Genomic DNA, 12,617 nt, shown 5'->3' with positions numbered 1-12,617 from the left:
ATCACTGACTCGATGGACGTGAGTCTCAGTGAACTCCGGGAGTTGGTGATGGACAGGGAGGCCTGGTGTGCTGCGATTCATGGGGTCACAAAGAGTCGGACATGACTGAGCGACTGAACTGAACTGAGTGACTTTCACTTTCACCCATTAGAATAAAGGCCTCATACCCGCAAGGATTTTGTCTCTTTTGCTCACTGCTATATCCTTGGCACCTAGAATACTTCTTGGCACACAGTAGGCCCTCAATAAATATTTGATGAATGAGTGACATGATAATTCAAGGTTGATACCATTTCTGCCCCAAACCCAGAGGTCCCAATCCAGGTACCGGCTCTCAAGACCTGTTTCATTGGGTTCAACTTGACTTTGAGGATGTTCCCCAGACAGCAATGGGATAACAGTGATTGGTCAGGCACCCCAGTGAAGGAACCATGCCTCTGATTCAGAGGCCTCCCCCGCCACCCTTATTGCGTGGGTCCTAGGAATTGGAGTCAGTGCAACATAGGAAGCTTCCTCCTTTTCCCTGCCTCGGGATTCCTCCAGTAAGACAGAGAGACACACGCACACGCTGAACAGGACTTCTGGGGTGCAGAGGTCCACGGCTGCCTTTACCTTTCCATCGACGGTCTTTTTGGAGAGGAGGTGGCTGATGACTTGGAGTCCACAGAGTCTCTCCTGAAAGGAAGAGAAAGTGGAGATGAGATGCTTTGGTCGGTGAGCATCAGTGCTGGCCTAGAGAAATCCGAGTCTGGGGAGGAAGCATCCCAGAGCCAGGAGTGCTGGGCTGGGGATGACCAAGTCCACCTGGACCCCAGCTGCCTGGCAGGGGGAGCCCCAGGAGGTACTGGCTGGTCCCCTTCACCTGCCCACCATCAAATGAGGTAAGAGGAGGGAAGGAGACCAAGATCTGCCAAGCACCAAATACGTGTCGGATGTGGCCCATGTGTTACGTCGTGTGTTACTAATTATAATAACTAATTCTCAGCAGGCCCTTCCTCCTAGCTGTCAGGCAGGCCTTGGCTAGCTGGAACCGATGGACTGAACTCCTTGGATGATCACTTCTCATGAGGAGTAGGAATAAATCAGCCGCAGCCTCCCCTGTGGCACCTTAAGAGGAGGGGAGAAGGAGGTGGGCCTCAGAGCTGCAAGAACTGGGTTTAAAATGGAAGTGAGAAAGGAGGGTGCAAACTTAGATGCATACTGGGTCTGAGGCCAGGCAAGAGGACTAATGCCTAGCAGAGGAGAATACGAAAAGGAAATACATCCAAATGCTGAGTGACTGAAGTCACTCAGTCATGTCCGACTCTTGGCAACCCCGTGGACTGTAGCCTATCAGGCTGCTCTGTCCATGGGATTCTCCAGGCAAGAATACTGGAGTGGGTTGCCATTTCCTTCTCCATTTCTGAAGGTTGCTCAGTCGTGTCCGACTCTTTGCGACCTCATGGACTATACAGTCCATGGAATTCTCCAGGCCCAAATACTGGAGTGGGCAGCCTTTCCCTTCTCCAGGGGATCTTCTCAACCCAGGGATCAAACCCTGGTCTCCCACATTGAGGGTGGATTCTTTACCAGCTGAGCCACAAGGAAGCCCAAGAATACTTGATTAGGTAGCCTATCCCTTCTCCAGGGGATCTTCCCAACCCAGGAATCGAACCAGGGTCTCCTGCATTGCAGGCAGATTCTTTACCAACTGAGCTATGAGGGAAGCCCATAACCAAATGCTGCTGCTAAGTTACTTCAGTCGTGTCCAACTCTGTGCGACCCCATAGACGGCAGCCCAAACGCTAGCCGTAGTTATATCGGGGTGATGGGATTAGAAGTGAAAAATTCCCCCCCGCCCCATTCTACGAAATACATGTAGCTACATTCTTTTTAGGGCTTCCCATGGTGGCACAGTGGTAAAGAATCCATGTGCCAATGCAGGAGATGCAAGAGACTCGGGTAAGAAGCCTGGGTCGGGAAGATCCCCTGGAGTAGGACATAGCAAGCCACTGCAGTATTCTTGCCTGGAAAATTCCATGGGCAGAGGAGCCTGGGTGGGCTACAGTCCATGGCCTCAAAAAGAGTCAGACACGACCGAGCACACTTATACACATCCTTTTTACTGTATAGAATGTATTTTCCCCTTTCATAGTTTTTGTCACATTAATCTGCTTGTGAATTGTAACTCCTGTTCCCCATGTCACTTACCCAGCTCTCTCTTTCCCCTTTAAATCATTTATTTATTTATTTTCGGCTGCCCAGGGTCTTCGCTGCTGCACTTGGGCTTCCTCTAGACGCAATGAGCAGGGGCTACCCTCGAGTTGTGGTGCGCGGGCTTCTCACGGCAGTGGCTTCTCTTATCAGCAAGCACAGGCTCTAGGGCTTCGGGATCTGTAGTTGTGGTGCATGGATGGGCATGTGGGATCTTCGTGGGCCAGGGATCACACCCATGCCCCCTGCACTGGCAGGCAGACTCTCAACCAGTGGATCACCAGGGAAGTCCCCAGTTCTCCTTTTTAATTCCAGTGTAGGTGTCACCATCTAACAGACCACATAATTTGCTTACTTATTTTATGCTTTGTCCAAGCAACCTACCAGGTAAATATCACAAGAGCAGAATATGGTGGGCTTTGTTCCCCGTGGTGGACGCTGTCTATGCCGAGTCCCCATCATCCCTTGGGCACTCCTCCCAAATGCACTGGGACCCAAGGACTTCCTTCTCCAAGATCCCCTGGGGCTCTGCCTGTGCCAGCCAGCGCCAGCAGGCTGATGGGCAGAAATCGCAGGGGAGTTAACAACCCCAGGAGCAGCCCTCCACCAAACAAGTGGGAATAGATGGGCAAGTACTCCAGCTTCCTCAGCCCTCTAGTGGATCGACTGAAGTGTGTCCTCCACCATCTCCAGCAGGATTTAACCCCTGGCTTCCCTTGTAGCTCAGATGGTAAAGAATCTGCCTACAATGCAGGAGACCTGGGTTCGATTCTTGGATTGGGGAGATCCCCTGGAGAAGGAAACAGCCACCCATTCCAGTATGCTTGCCTGGAGAATCCCATGGACAGAGGTAGCTGGCAGACTACAGTCCATGGGGTCACAAGAGTCACGACTTAGTGATTTAACCACCACCACTCAGGGCAGTAACCTGCTCAGGAATACACCCTGTGCCGGTTCCCCTCCCTTACCTGTCTCATTTCCTCTCTCCTCTGTCTGCATTTCCTGAAATCACTTCTCAAATAAACCTCTTGCACTTAAATCCATATCTCAGGGTTTGCTTCTGGGAAGCCCAATCTAATATATTCAACTCAACTGACTTCTCCTACGTGAACAGAACAGTGCCTGCACAGAGTAGGTGCTCTATAAATATTTGTTGCTGAAGGCTGTGAAGTCAAACAGTAAAGAAATGATTTTTTAAAAATGTGGAAAAAGAAACCTCCCCAGAGGTAAGATCATTTACGTTTAAGATCCTTCCCTCTGCATCTTTTTCTCATGCATACAAACATACATGACATTTACACTCTAAAAAGGGAGGCAGTGACATGCTTCCCAGGTGGCGCAGTGGTAAAGAATCCACCTGCCAATGCAGGAGACATGGTTTCGAGCCCTGGGTCAGGCAGATCCTCTGGAGAAGGAAATGACAACCCACCCTTGTATTCTTGCCTGGACAGAAGAGTCTGGAGGGCTACAGTCCATGGGACTGCAAAGACTTGGACATGGCCGAGCAGTGGAGCGGTGCACAGAGCACAGGACAGTGACGTGAGCTGAAGTCCCAGCCCTGCCCCTGGGCAGGTCATCTTCTTTGAGCATCAGCTCCCTCATCTGTCCAATGCTGGGAAAAGGACCTGTGTTTGTGGGCTGGCTAGAAGGAAGACTCTAGATCATTAACGTCCCTACTTCAGTTCCCACCATGAAGAACTCCTCAGTGCTCCCTAATCCTAGGTATCTGATTTCTTCTTTTCCAGATAACAATAAGGCTCCTGCATGGATTTCCAGCTCCCATCTCATTCTCCACGTGGCTTGGGGGACAGCAGGTGAGAAAGTTTCAGGTGCCAGCTCTTAACGATCCTGTGGACCTCTGCCCCAGCTTAAACACAGGGGGAGGCAGCAGAGAGGGAGGGGGCAGAGACCTTCCTTTGCATGTCCCCTCCAGTCCCACACTGGGCCCTGGGAGCTCCTCTGTGGGGTCCCCCCCTGACTGCCCCACGGGGATGGACAGGTACAGGCAGAGCTGGGAGCTGAGATTCTTGCAGTGGGAGAAAGGAAGGGAGACATGGGTCTCTCCTCTCCCTGGGACTCCCCATTTTCTGGCCTTTCCTCAATGCTTTTTAGAACAAACCAGAAAAATTCTGCCATTTTTGAGAAGGATCATTATGAAAACTATTCAGGAACATGAAAAAAATGCCTAGAATACATTAGGAAGATAAATAAACAGGGATGTAATTGTCCCTTGTGTCTACAGGAACGGTAAAATTATGTAAGTAGATCAGGACTGGAAGGGAAGAGGAAGAAAATACAAGCTGTTTCCTTTTTCAGAAGCAGCACACTGCAGAGAAATATTTTTAATTCTTATTTTAAATTTTAGTAATGTGGTTACAGTGTTTATATAATAATGTGGTTATAGTGTTTATATATGATAATAGTCAATTAAGAAAGTTTAAAAGAAAGGAATTTCACCAACGGAACTGAAATAGGACCCCTGCCCACTGGATTCTCCCAGCAAGGTAGGGGGACAACCACCCCACTCTCTGCTCAGCCACGGAGACAACTTCATCTCATAGCTCCAGCTGTGAAAAGTGAGCTGGCATCAACAATTTAACACCCCAGGATGCTGTTAAATGTAAAATGCTGGTTATAAAACAGTATTATAGTGTGATTCTAATTTTCTAAGAAAATATAACTCTCTCTATATATATATATACACACACACATATGTTCTTAAAAAGATGAGAAAGATATACATCAAGATGTTAACAGTGATCATTTCTGTTATTTTCTTCTTGTGTTTGACTTTCTAAACTTTTTACTCTAAATGTGACTCACTGTTGGAAAAAATATATGATGTGAAAAGGCTGCTAAATAGTATATGCAGTTTAATTCCATTTTATTAATACAATAAGTATTTCATGGGTAGATGCACAGGAAAAAGCCTAGAAGGCTATAAACATATACACACATATAGGGAAAGGCAACCCACTCCAGTACCCTTGCCTGGAAAATCCCATGAACAGAGAAGCCTGGGAGGCTGCAGTCCATGGGGTCACAAAGAGTCGGACACGACTGAGCGACTTCACTTATCACTTGCTTATAGTTATATACATTTTAGGGCTTCCCAGGTGGCTCAGTGATAAAGAATCTGCCTGCTAACATAGGAGATGTGGGTTTTGAGAAGATCCCCTGAAGGAAATGGCAACCCATCCAGTATTCCTGCCTGGAGAATTCCATGGACTGAGAAGACTGGTGGGCTTCAGTCCATGGGGGTTGTGAAGAGGGGACACGACTGAGGGACTGAGCTCTGCATATAAACTTTATATATAATGAGATAATGACAGTCATTTTTCAGGTCACAACAGTGAATCTCAGAGTCTAAGGATGTAAGTGATTAAGTTCAGCCTAGAAATTCGCTTTCTGCTTTCCAACTGTCTCCTCGCCCACACCTGTCATCTCAGTAGGCCTTTAACGGAAATCCCTTTGCTGATCATTAGGCGGGATTTGGGGACAGAGCTAAAGGAAACACCCATGCCCAAGCTACCATATGTACCCAGATGTCTATACTCCTTATTCCACAGACTAGTCCCATATCCCATTTGCTCTCCTCGCCCAACACTTCAGCCTCTAGTCTTCAACTGTATGTCACAAGATCCTGGTCCTTCATTTATTTGCCAAGGTACTTAGAACCAAACTTCCCTGGTAGCTCAGACAGTGAAGAATCTGCCTGCAATGAAGGAGACCCAAATTCGATCCCTGGGTTGGGAAGATTCCCCTGGAGAAGGGAATGATGACCCACTCCAGTATTCTTACCTGGAGAATTCCATGGACAGAGGAGCCTGGCGGGCTATAGTCCATGGGGTCACAAAGAGTCAGACACGACTGAGCAACCAACACTTTCACTTTCAGAACCAAACAGGTGCTCCCGACATGGCTAGACCAGCCAGAGCATGACTTTTCCACAGGGGATTGTGCTGGTACAGCTGGGCCTGGCAATGCTCAGTAAATGCTCACTCCATGCTAGGCATGGGGGATCACAGGATCCCTGGAGGCCAGCCTTTTAATCCCTTTGGGAAAACCAAACACACCATGTGAAACATTAAATGCCAATGACCATTCCTCCAAGTGGGATATGATTGCAAAATTAGCAGAATGAAAGGAATAGAACATTCAGAAGATTCCAAGCTGACAAGTACTGCATCTTAAAAAGCGGGCTACAGAATTGATGGTAACTATAGAAAACAGAGAAAAACATATACCAAAGTATTCGCAGTGATTATTTGTGGGTGGTGGGAATGTGATTTTTTCATACTTTTTAAATCTTTTCCATGATTTCTACAACAGATTTATTTATTTATCCTTGGCCACACGGGTCTTCACTGCTGGGGAAGGGCTGTCTCTGGTCGAGGTGGGCAGGCTCTACGCTCCAGTGGCAGCGTGCAGGCTTCTCACTGTGGGGGCTTCTCTCGTTGCGGAGCACAAGCTCTCCGGCACAAGGGCTTCTGTAGTTGCAACACACGTGCTCTACAGTTGTAGCCCATGTGCTCAGTAGCTGTGGGTTGTGGGTTCTAGAGCTCAGACTCAGTACTTGTGGTGCACAGGCTTAGTTGCCCTGAGGCAGACAGAATCTTAGTACCCGGACCAGGGATCGAACCCAAGTCCTCTGCATTGCAAGGCAGATTCTCAACCACTGGACCACCAGGGAAGTCCCAGAATTACAGTACTTTCAAAAATTAAACAAGGGTGATAAAAATATGTTATAGGGTTTCCCTGGTAGTCCACTGGTTAAGAATCCACCTGCCAATGCGAGGGACATGGGTTCGATCCCCGGCCCCGGAAGATTGGGACCAGAGCAACTAAGCCTGTGTGCCACAGCTACTGAGCCTGCACCCTAGAGCCTGAGAGCTGCAACTACTGAAGCCCGTGTGCCTAGAGCCTGGGCTCCACAGCAAGAGAAGTCACCGTAGTGAGAAGCCCAAGCACCATAACTAGAGAGCTGCCCCCACATGCTGCAAGGAGAGAAAGCCCACGCACCGCAATAGACCCAGTGTAGCCGAAAATAAATTAATTAAATGAATACAATTTTTAAAAGTTTAAAATGTTGGTAGATCACAAGTCATATTGTCTGTACCTAGTACCATCGGTTTCTAATCAGTGTCATCTAGTCTCAGTCCCTTATCTATTAAATGACCTCCTCCAGAAGGAATTAAGTGATCTGACTAGTCATGTAGGGAACAGGTAGGACCTACTAATACGTCCATGAAGGCTTTTATCTACCATCGTGGATAAGGCCATTTGCGTTGATAAGCAAGTCATGCACTGGGACCTCTCTGGTGGTCCAGTGGCTAAGACTCTGTGCTCCCAATGCAGGGGCCTTGGGTTCAAATCCTGGCCAGGAAACTAGATCCCACATGCTGCAATGAAGACACGGCACAGCTAAATAAATAAATATTTTTTAAAAGTCATGCATTTTTGGAGACCCTGGCTGGGGTGGGCAAGGGGGAACAGACACAGAGTTGAGACCTCAGCAGAGGTCTGAGGGTCTGACAAAGATGGGACTCCCACTCTGTTACCTAATGGCTGTGTGACCCTGAGAAAGGCCCTGCTCCCCAGTCTTCAGCTTCCTTATTGCTGAAGGCGATTTTAACTAAAAAGCCAGCAAAATACGCCTTCTCTGTGGACAAGTAAGTTCCCAGCCCCATTCACCTGGAACCCTGACGAAGGTGGACCGTCAAGCTGTATCCCTAAGTGACACTGAGTCTAGAGCAAAGGAGCCCTGATTGGTAAACTGTGTCTAGACGGGAAAGGACTATGAAAGAACTATCAACGATTTACGGAAAAACCGCAGCTTGGGGCTACCCCGAGTGCTATGAATCTTGTAACTGGTCATTGCCCTTGCTGGAATCCTGGAGACCTGGTTTATGGGACTTATCAACTGCAGTATGTGGAGCGAGTTCCCGCCCTCGGTGGTCTCATTCTTTGCACCTGGGAATGTCATCCGGGTGGGCAGGAGAACAGCTCTGGACACAGCTTGGTCCCTATGACAAGGGTCCCCAACCTCCAGGATCTAAGGACTGATGACCTGAGGTGCAGCTGATGTAACAGTAATGGAAATTAAAGTGTACGATAAGTGTAACGTGCTTGCATCATCCGGAAAGCATCCTCCTCTCCCCTCCTGCCACCCCACCACCCATGGGAAAACTGTCTTCCATGACACTGGCCCCTGGTGCCAACCAAGGTTGGGGACCACTGCCCTGTGAGAAGTCTTGGTGATGAGGAACACCGCGGTGATGAGAAGCTGCCCTGCTGGCACGCTGCATCTCCTGTCCCTGCATCCTTCAAGGTGAAGCCCCGCCAGGGACGGCCTATTTGAGTCTCGTGAGTCAGTCTGGCGGGGCCAAGGAGGCCCCCAGAGGGGGCACTGTAGAGGGAAATACAATACCCACCTCCTGGTGTGTGAAGACGAAAAGACGTTATACAAACAGGAGTGCTGTCAGAGGACGTGTTGAGCATCAGCCCCCTTCTCCCATCCCAGAACAAGTACCTGTCTTTGGGTTCTTCCACCCGTTTTTTCCTTGGTGGAGAAAGACTTGTCTCTGGCTTCCAATCCGAACAGTCAAGCCCTTTTTCCTTCTTCTTGGCTTTTACTCTTTCCTCTCCTTTTTCTCCTTTGGGAGTTGCTGGGGAATCTAAAAACAGAATCATGACATTGTTCCTCAACTCATTCTGTCTCAGCCAAACCCAAGACTTTGGGGGAGAAAGGAGCGAAGGGCAGGGACGCGGGCAGCCTCACCCCTCTCCCAACAAATGCGCGTTTACACACGAATGCACATACAGTGTGCACACGTGGGTGCAAGCTCAAGCTCACGCATGGGGACAGAAAGACATCTCCGCACACCAATGTGTATGTACAGATGTGTACACACACATGAAACACACAGAAATACACACGTAGGGACACAGACACGAAAACTCGCCCATCATTAAAACTACCCCACATTTGTGGAGTAGACAAACCCTGGCACTCCCACTGGGGGTCGTAGCTGAGTCATTCAACAGCCATACTCTGGGTACCTGCTATAAGCCAGCACCCAGGTGCGGGGAGAAACACTCGGCCCCGGGGACCCGGCCCCCTCACCCAGCAGCTGCTTCCAGTTCCTGATGAGGACTTTGGCCAAGGCCACCACCTCCTTGTTAGAGCAGTGCTTGCGGACCCCGTTCACGGCGACTCCAATCCTGGTGGTCTGCAAAGGGGGAAGGTCAGGAGCCAGCCTGGGAATCAGGACATGCTGGACTGGCTGTCCTGGTTGGCAAGACCTGCTCCAGGGCACCCATCCCCTTGCCCTGGCCCAGGCTCCCCAGGGCTTCACCCTGGAACTGTGGCTGAGGTTATCACCCTGACTTTATAATGGACCTGCTGCCCTGAGTGAGGTCGGTGCCCAAGGCCCGGCCCCCCGCCTGCAGGGGTAACTGAAGCTTTGAAGTAAAGCTGGGGTGGCAGTGCTGGGGGCCACAGGCCTGGCTGGTGCCCAGGACTCTTCCCTGTTCTCTGCCCTCTGGTGTCCTGGAGTTCAAATTTTAGCCTAAGACACAACTCTGGCTACTTTACAGCTTGGGTATGTGCTAACTTTTCAGGGCCAAGAGCTTCTGGCAGAGTTTTGGAGGCCACATGGAAAATGCAAAAACAGGGGAGGCTTTCACCTTTCCCCGAGACACTGGCCTCCTGGATCCCAGAAACCTCGGGTCTTAGGAACTTGGGGGTTCAAAGAAAGCGAGTCAGTCTTGTCCCCAGATCCAGAGGGCCCCGAGGGCTTAGAAAGCTTCCGTTGCCATCTGCAGGCTTCTGTTCCCACACCTAGAGTACCTCAAGACCCCCCCTGCTGCCTTCCCTTCAGAAATCCCTCCAAGACCCCCTCCTGGGAGGGTTCCCCCATGAAGGTCTTTCCTTCCTGCACAAGGTCGCCCACCTGCCGCCGGCACTGCCCCAGGGGCTGCCCATCGCCACCCACCTGGAGCAGCTGGATGGACATCTGCCAGCTGCCGAGCTTCTTCAGGAGGTCCAGGGCCCCTTCCTGTGGGAGGCCACAAGGTCAGGGCTGAAGCCCGGGGGGGTCTGCCCAGGCCCCTCTCTGACCATTGCGCAGTCTTGGTGGGAGGGAGGGCGGCAGGAGGTAAGGAAGGCGGCTATTCCAGGGACAGATCCAGGCAGGCAAGCAGTCAGAGGAGAGGCGAGGAAGAGGAGGAGCAGAGAAGGGCCAGCTTCTGCCCCAAACCAGCTCTCTGACTTCACCTCCCGCCACGCATCTGGGTTCCAGCCCGTCTGAGCAGGGTCCAGCCCTACCCACTCACCCTGACCCCCTGACCCCCTCATTCTGCTGTCCTTCCACTGGGAATGCTCTCCCCTTCCCCATCTCTTCCTCTGAAGTTAATTACCTCATGCTTTACTGCTTCTGCTTTTATGTCTGTATCTGCCTCCCTTCACTTCCCAACCGTGACCTTCCGTAGGTTGAGGACTGCAGCTTTTATTTTATTTTTTAAAAACAGCTTTGTTGGGGTATAATTGGCATACAATAAACCACACATATTGTAAGCTACAATTTGGTGAGTTTTGACATAATGTGTACATCCATGAAGCTATCGCCACAATCAAGATAAGCGCATAGTCAGGGAGTTCCCTGGTGGTCAGGGGTTAGGACTCTGCGCTTCTACTGCAGGGGACATGGGTTCAATTCCTGTTTGGAGAAATAAGATCCTGCCAGCTGTACAGTGCAGCCCAAACAAACAGCATCCCTGACATTTTCCTGGCACCCCTTGGTAATCTACCCCTCTCTGCACCCCCAACCCCAGGCACCAGTAGTCTACTTTCTTGCATTTTTAAGGATGTCACAGAATGTGACTGTAATGGACTTTTTGGCTGGCTTCTTCGCTTGGTGTTACCATGCCGAGGTTCCGTGCACACTGCTGCGCAGAGCCACAGCTCCTTTTTGTTACTGGGCTGTTTGCCGCTGTGGGCAGAGGCCACAGTTTGTCGGCCCATTCACCTGTGAATGGTACCGTTCGGCAGTTTCCGATTTGGGCCTGCTGCAAATAAGGCGGCTGGGAGCATTCGAGTTTTTCTGAAGATATGTACTTTCTTTTCTCATGGGTAGAGAGGACTGTGTAATCTCTGAGACCTTTGAGTTCAGCACACAGCCCAGTGCTCCCTGAGTGAATGGATAAAGCAGAAAGCAGAGGCGGGAAGGGGAAGAGGGAGGAGAAGACAAGAGACGCAGCTGTGAAACCCCGTTGGTTGCCAGGCCCTGAACCGCCCCCGTCCTCTTTCGGTCTTCTCTGTCTTGCCACCCACTTCCTAGAAGCCAGCCCCAGCCTCCTGTCCTGATCAGGTCCCTGGGAAGCACCAGCTGACCGTGTCCTGTGCGTCCTGTGCCCTGGCCCCACTGTGCAGTGCCAGCTGCCAACCCTACCCTACCCGGCTTCCTGGGCCACATCCCCCCACTGCCCTCTGTCAGCCCTCAGTCTCCCTTAGAACTTGGGTTCATAGTATGTTTCAGAGGAATGACTTGCGGATGTGTGTGCGTGTGAACTTGTGGGCATATAACTCTGCGTGTACTACTAATTAAACGCTTATTATCTGCTGGGCACGGTGCTAAATATTTTACATGCATGATCTCCTCTGACTCTCGAAATGATTCTATGAGATTGGTCCTAAAACTATTCTCATTTTTAAAGAATCAAGATCCCATTTTCACAGAAGAGAAATCCAAGAAACAGCAGTGAATTTTCTCAGTGTTATAAGGAACTGAGCGAGGATTCAAACCATTTGGGTTTGACCCACTATACAACCGTGCAAGTAGGTATGGACCTAGGTCTGGCGAGACGTCTGCTGTCATGAAATATCAACATGGGTAAGTGCAGTGGCATGTTGGTGAATGTTTAACAGCAGGTTCTCAAAGGAAAAAAGTGATTTGTAGTGTTTGTCAATTTCCGTGGCGTCAATATTCTCCCTACAGCAATGTCAAGCTAGAGCATGCTGTCCCTGAATTGGAGACACTGGGAAGAAATGAGTGATACAGACCATATTGATATGCTGTGCTGTACTTAGTCTCTCAGTCGTGTCTGACTTTTTGTGACCCTATGGACTGTAGCCCACCAGGCTCCCCTGTCCACGGGGATTCTCCAGGCAAGAATACTGGAGTGGGTTGCCATGCCCTCCTTTAAAAAGGGATCTTCCCAACCCAGGGATCGAACCCAGGTCTTCTGCATTGCATGTGGATTCTTTACCGTCTGAGCCACCAGGGAAGCCCAAGAATACTGGAGTGGGTACCCTATCCCTTCTCCAGGGGATCTTCCCAACTCAGGGGGAAGACCCAACTGGGGTCTCCTGCATTGCAGGCTGATTCTTTACTAGCTGAGCTACCAGGGAAGCCCCATATTGA

At 50.1% G+C, this 12,617-nt stretch overlaps 1 protein-coding gene across 2 annotated transcripts in view; it reads right to left on the bottom strand.

Moving 5' to 3' along the window:
* TCEA3 (transcription elongation factor A3) overlaps positions 1–12,617 on the bottom strand; it is a 45,903-nt gene that overhangs the window by 28,832 nt on the left and 4,454 nt on the right. For both annotated transcript variants that reach the window (XM_027520667.1, XM_027520657.1), the window contains 4 exons: positions 10,191–10,253; positions 9,320–9,425; positions 8,726–8,870; positions 613–675 (listed from right to left, as the gene is read on the bottom strand). In XM_027520667.1, coding sequence (XP_027376468.1) covers positions 613–675; positions 8,726–8,870; positions 9,320–9,425; positions 10,191–10,253 — 377 coding nt within the window. The remainder of the gene's footprint in view (positions 1–612; positions 676–8,725; positions 8,871–9,319; positions 9,426–10,190; positions 10,254–12,617) is intronic.

Source organism: Bos indicus x Bos taurus, chromosome 2 (assembly GCF_003369695.1).
Source record: "Bos indicus x Bos taurus breed Angus x Brahman F1 hybrid chromosome 2, Bos_hybrid_MaternalHap_v2.0, whole genome shotgun sequence".
Taxonomy (NCBI): domain Eukaryota; kingdom Metazoa; phylum Chordata; class Mammalia; order Artiodactyla; family Bovidae; genus Bos; species Bos indicus x Bos taurus.
This window is presented reverse-complemented; position numbering and strand designations above follow the sequence as displayed.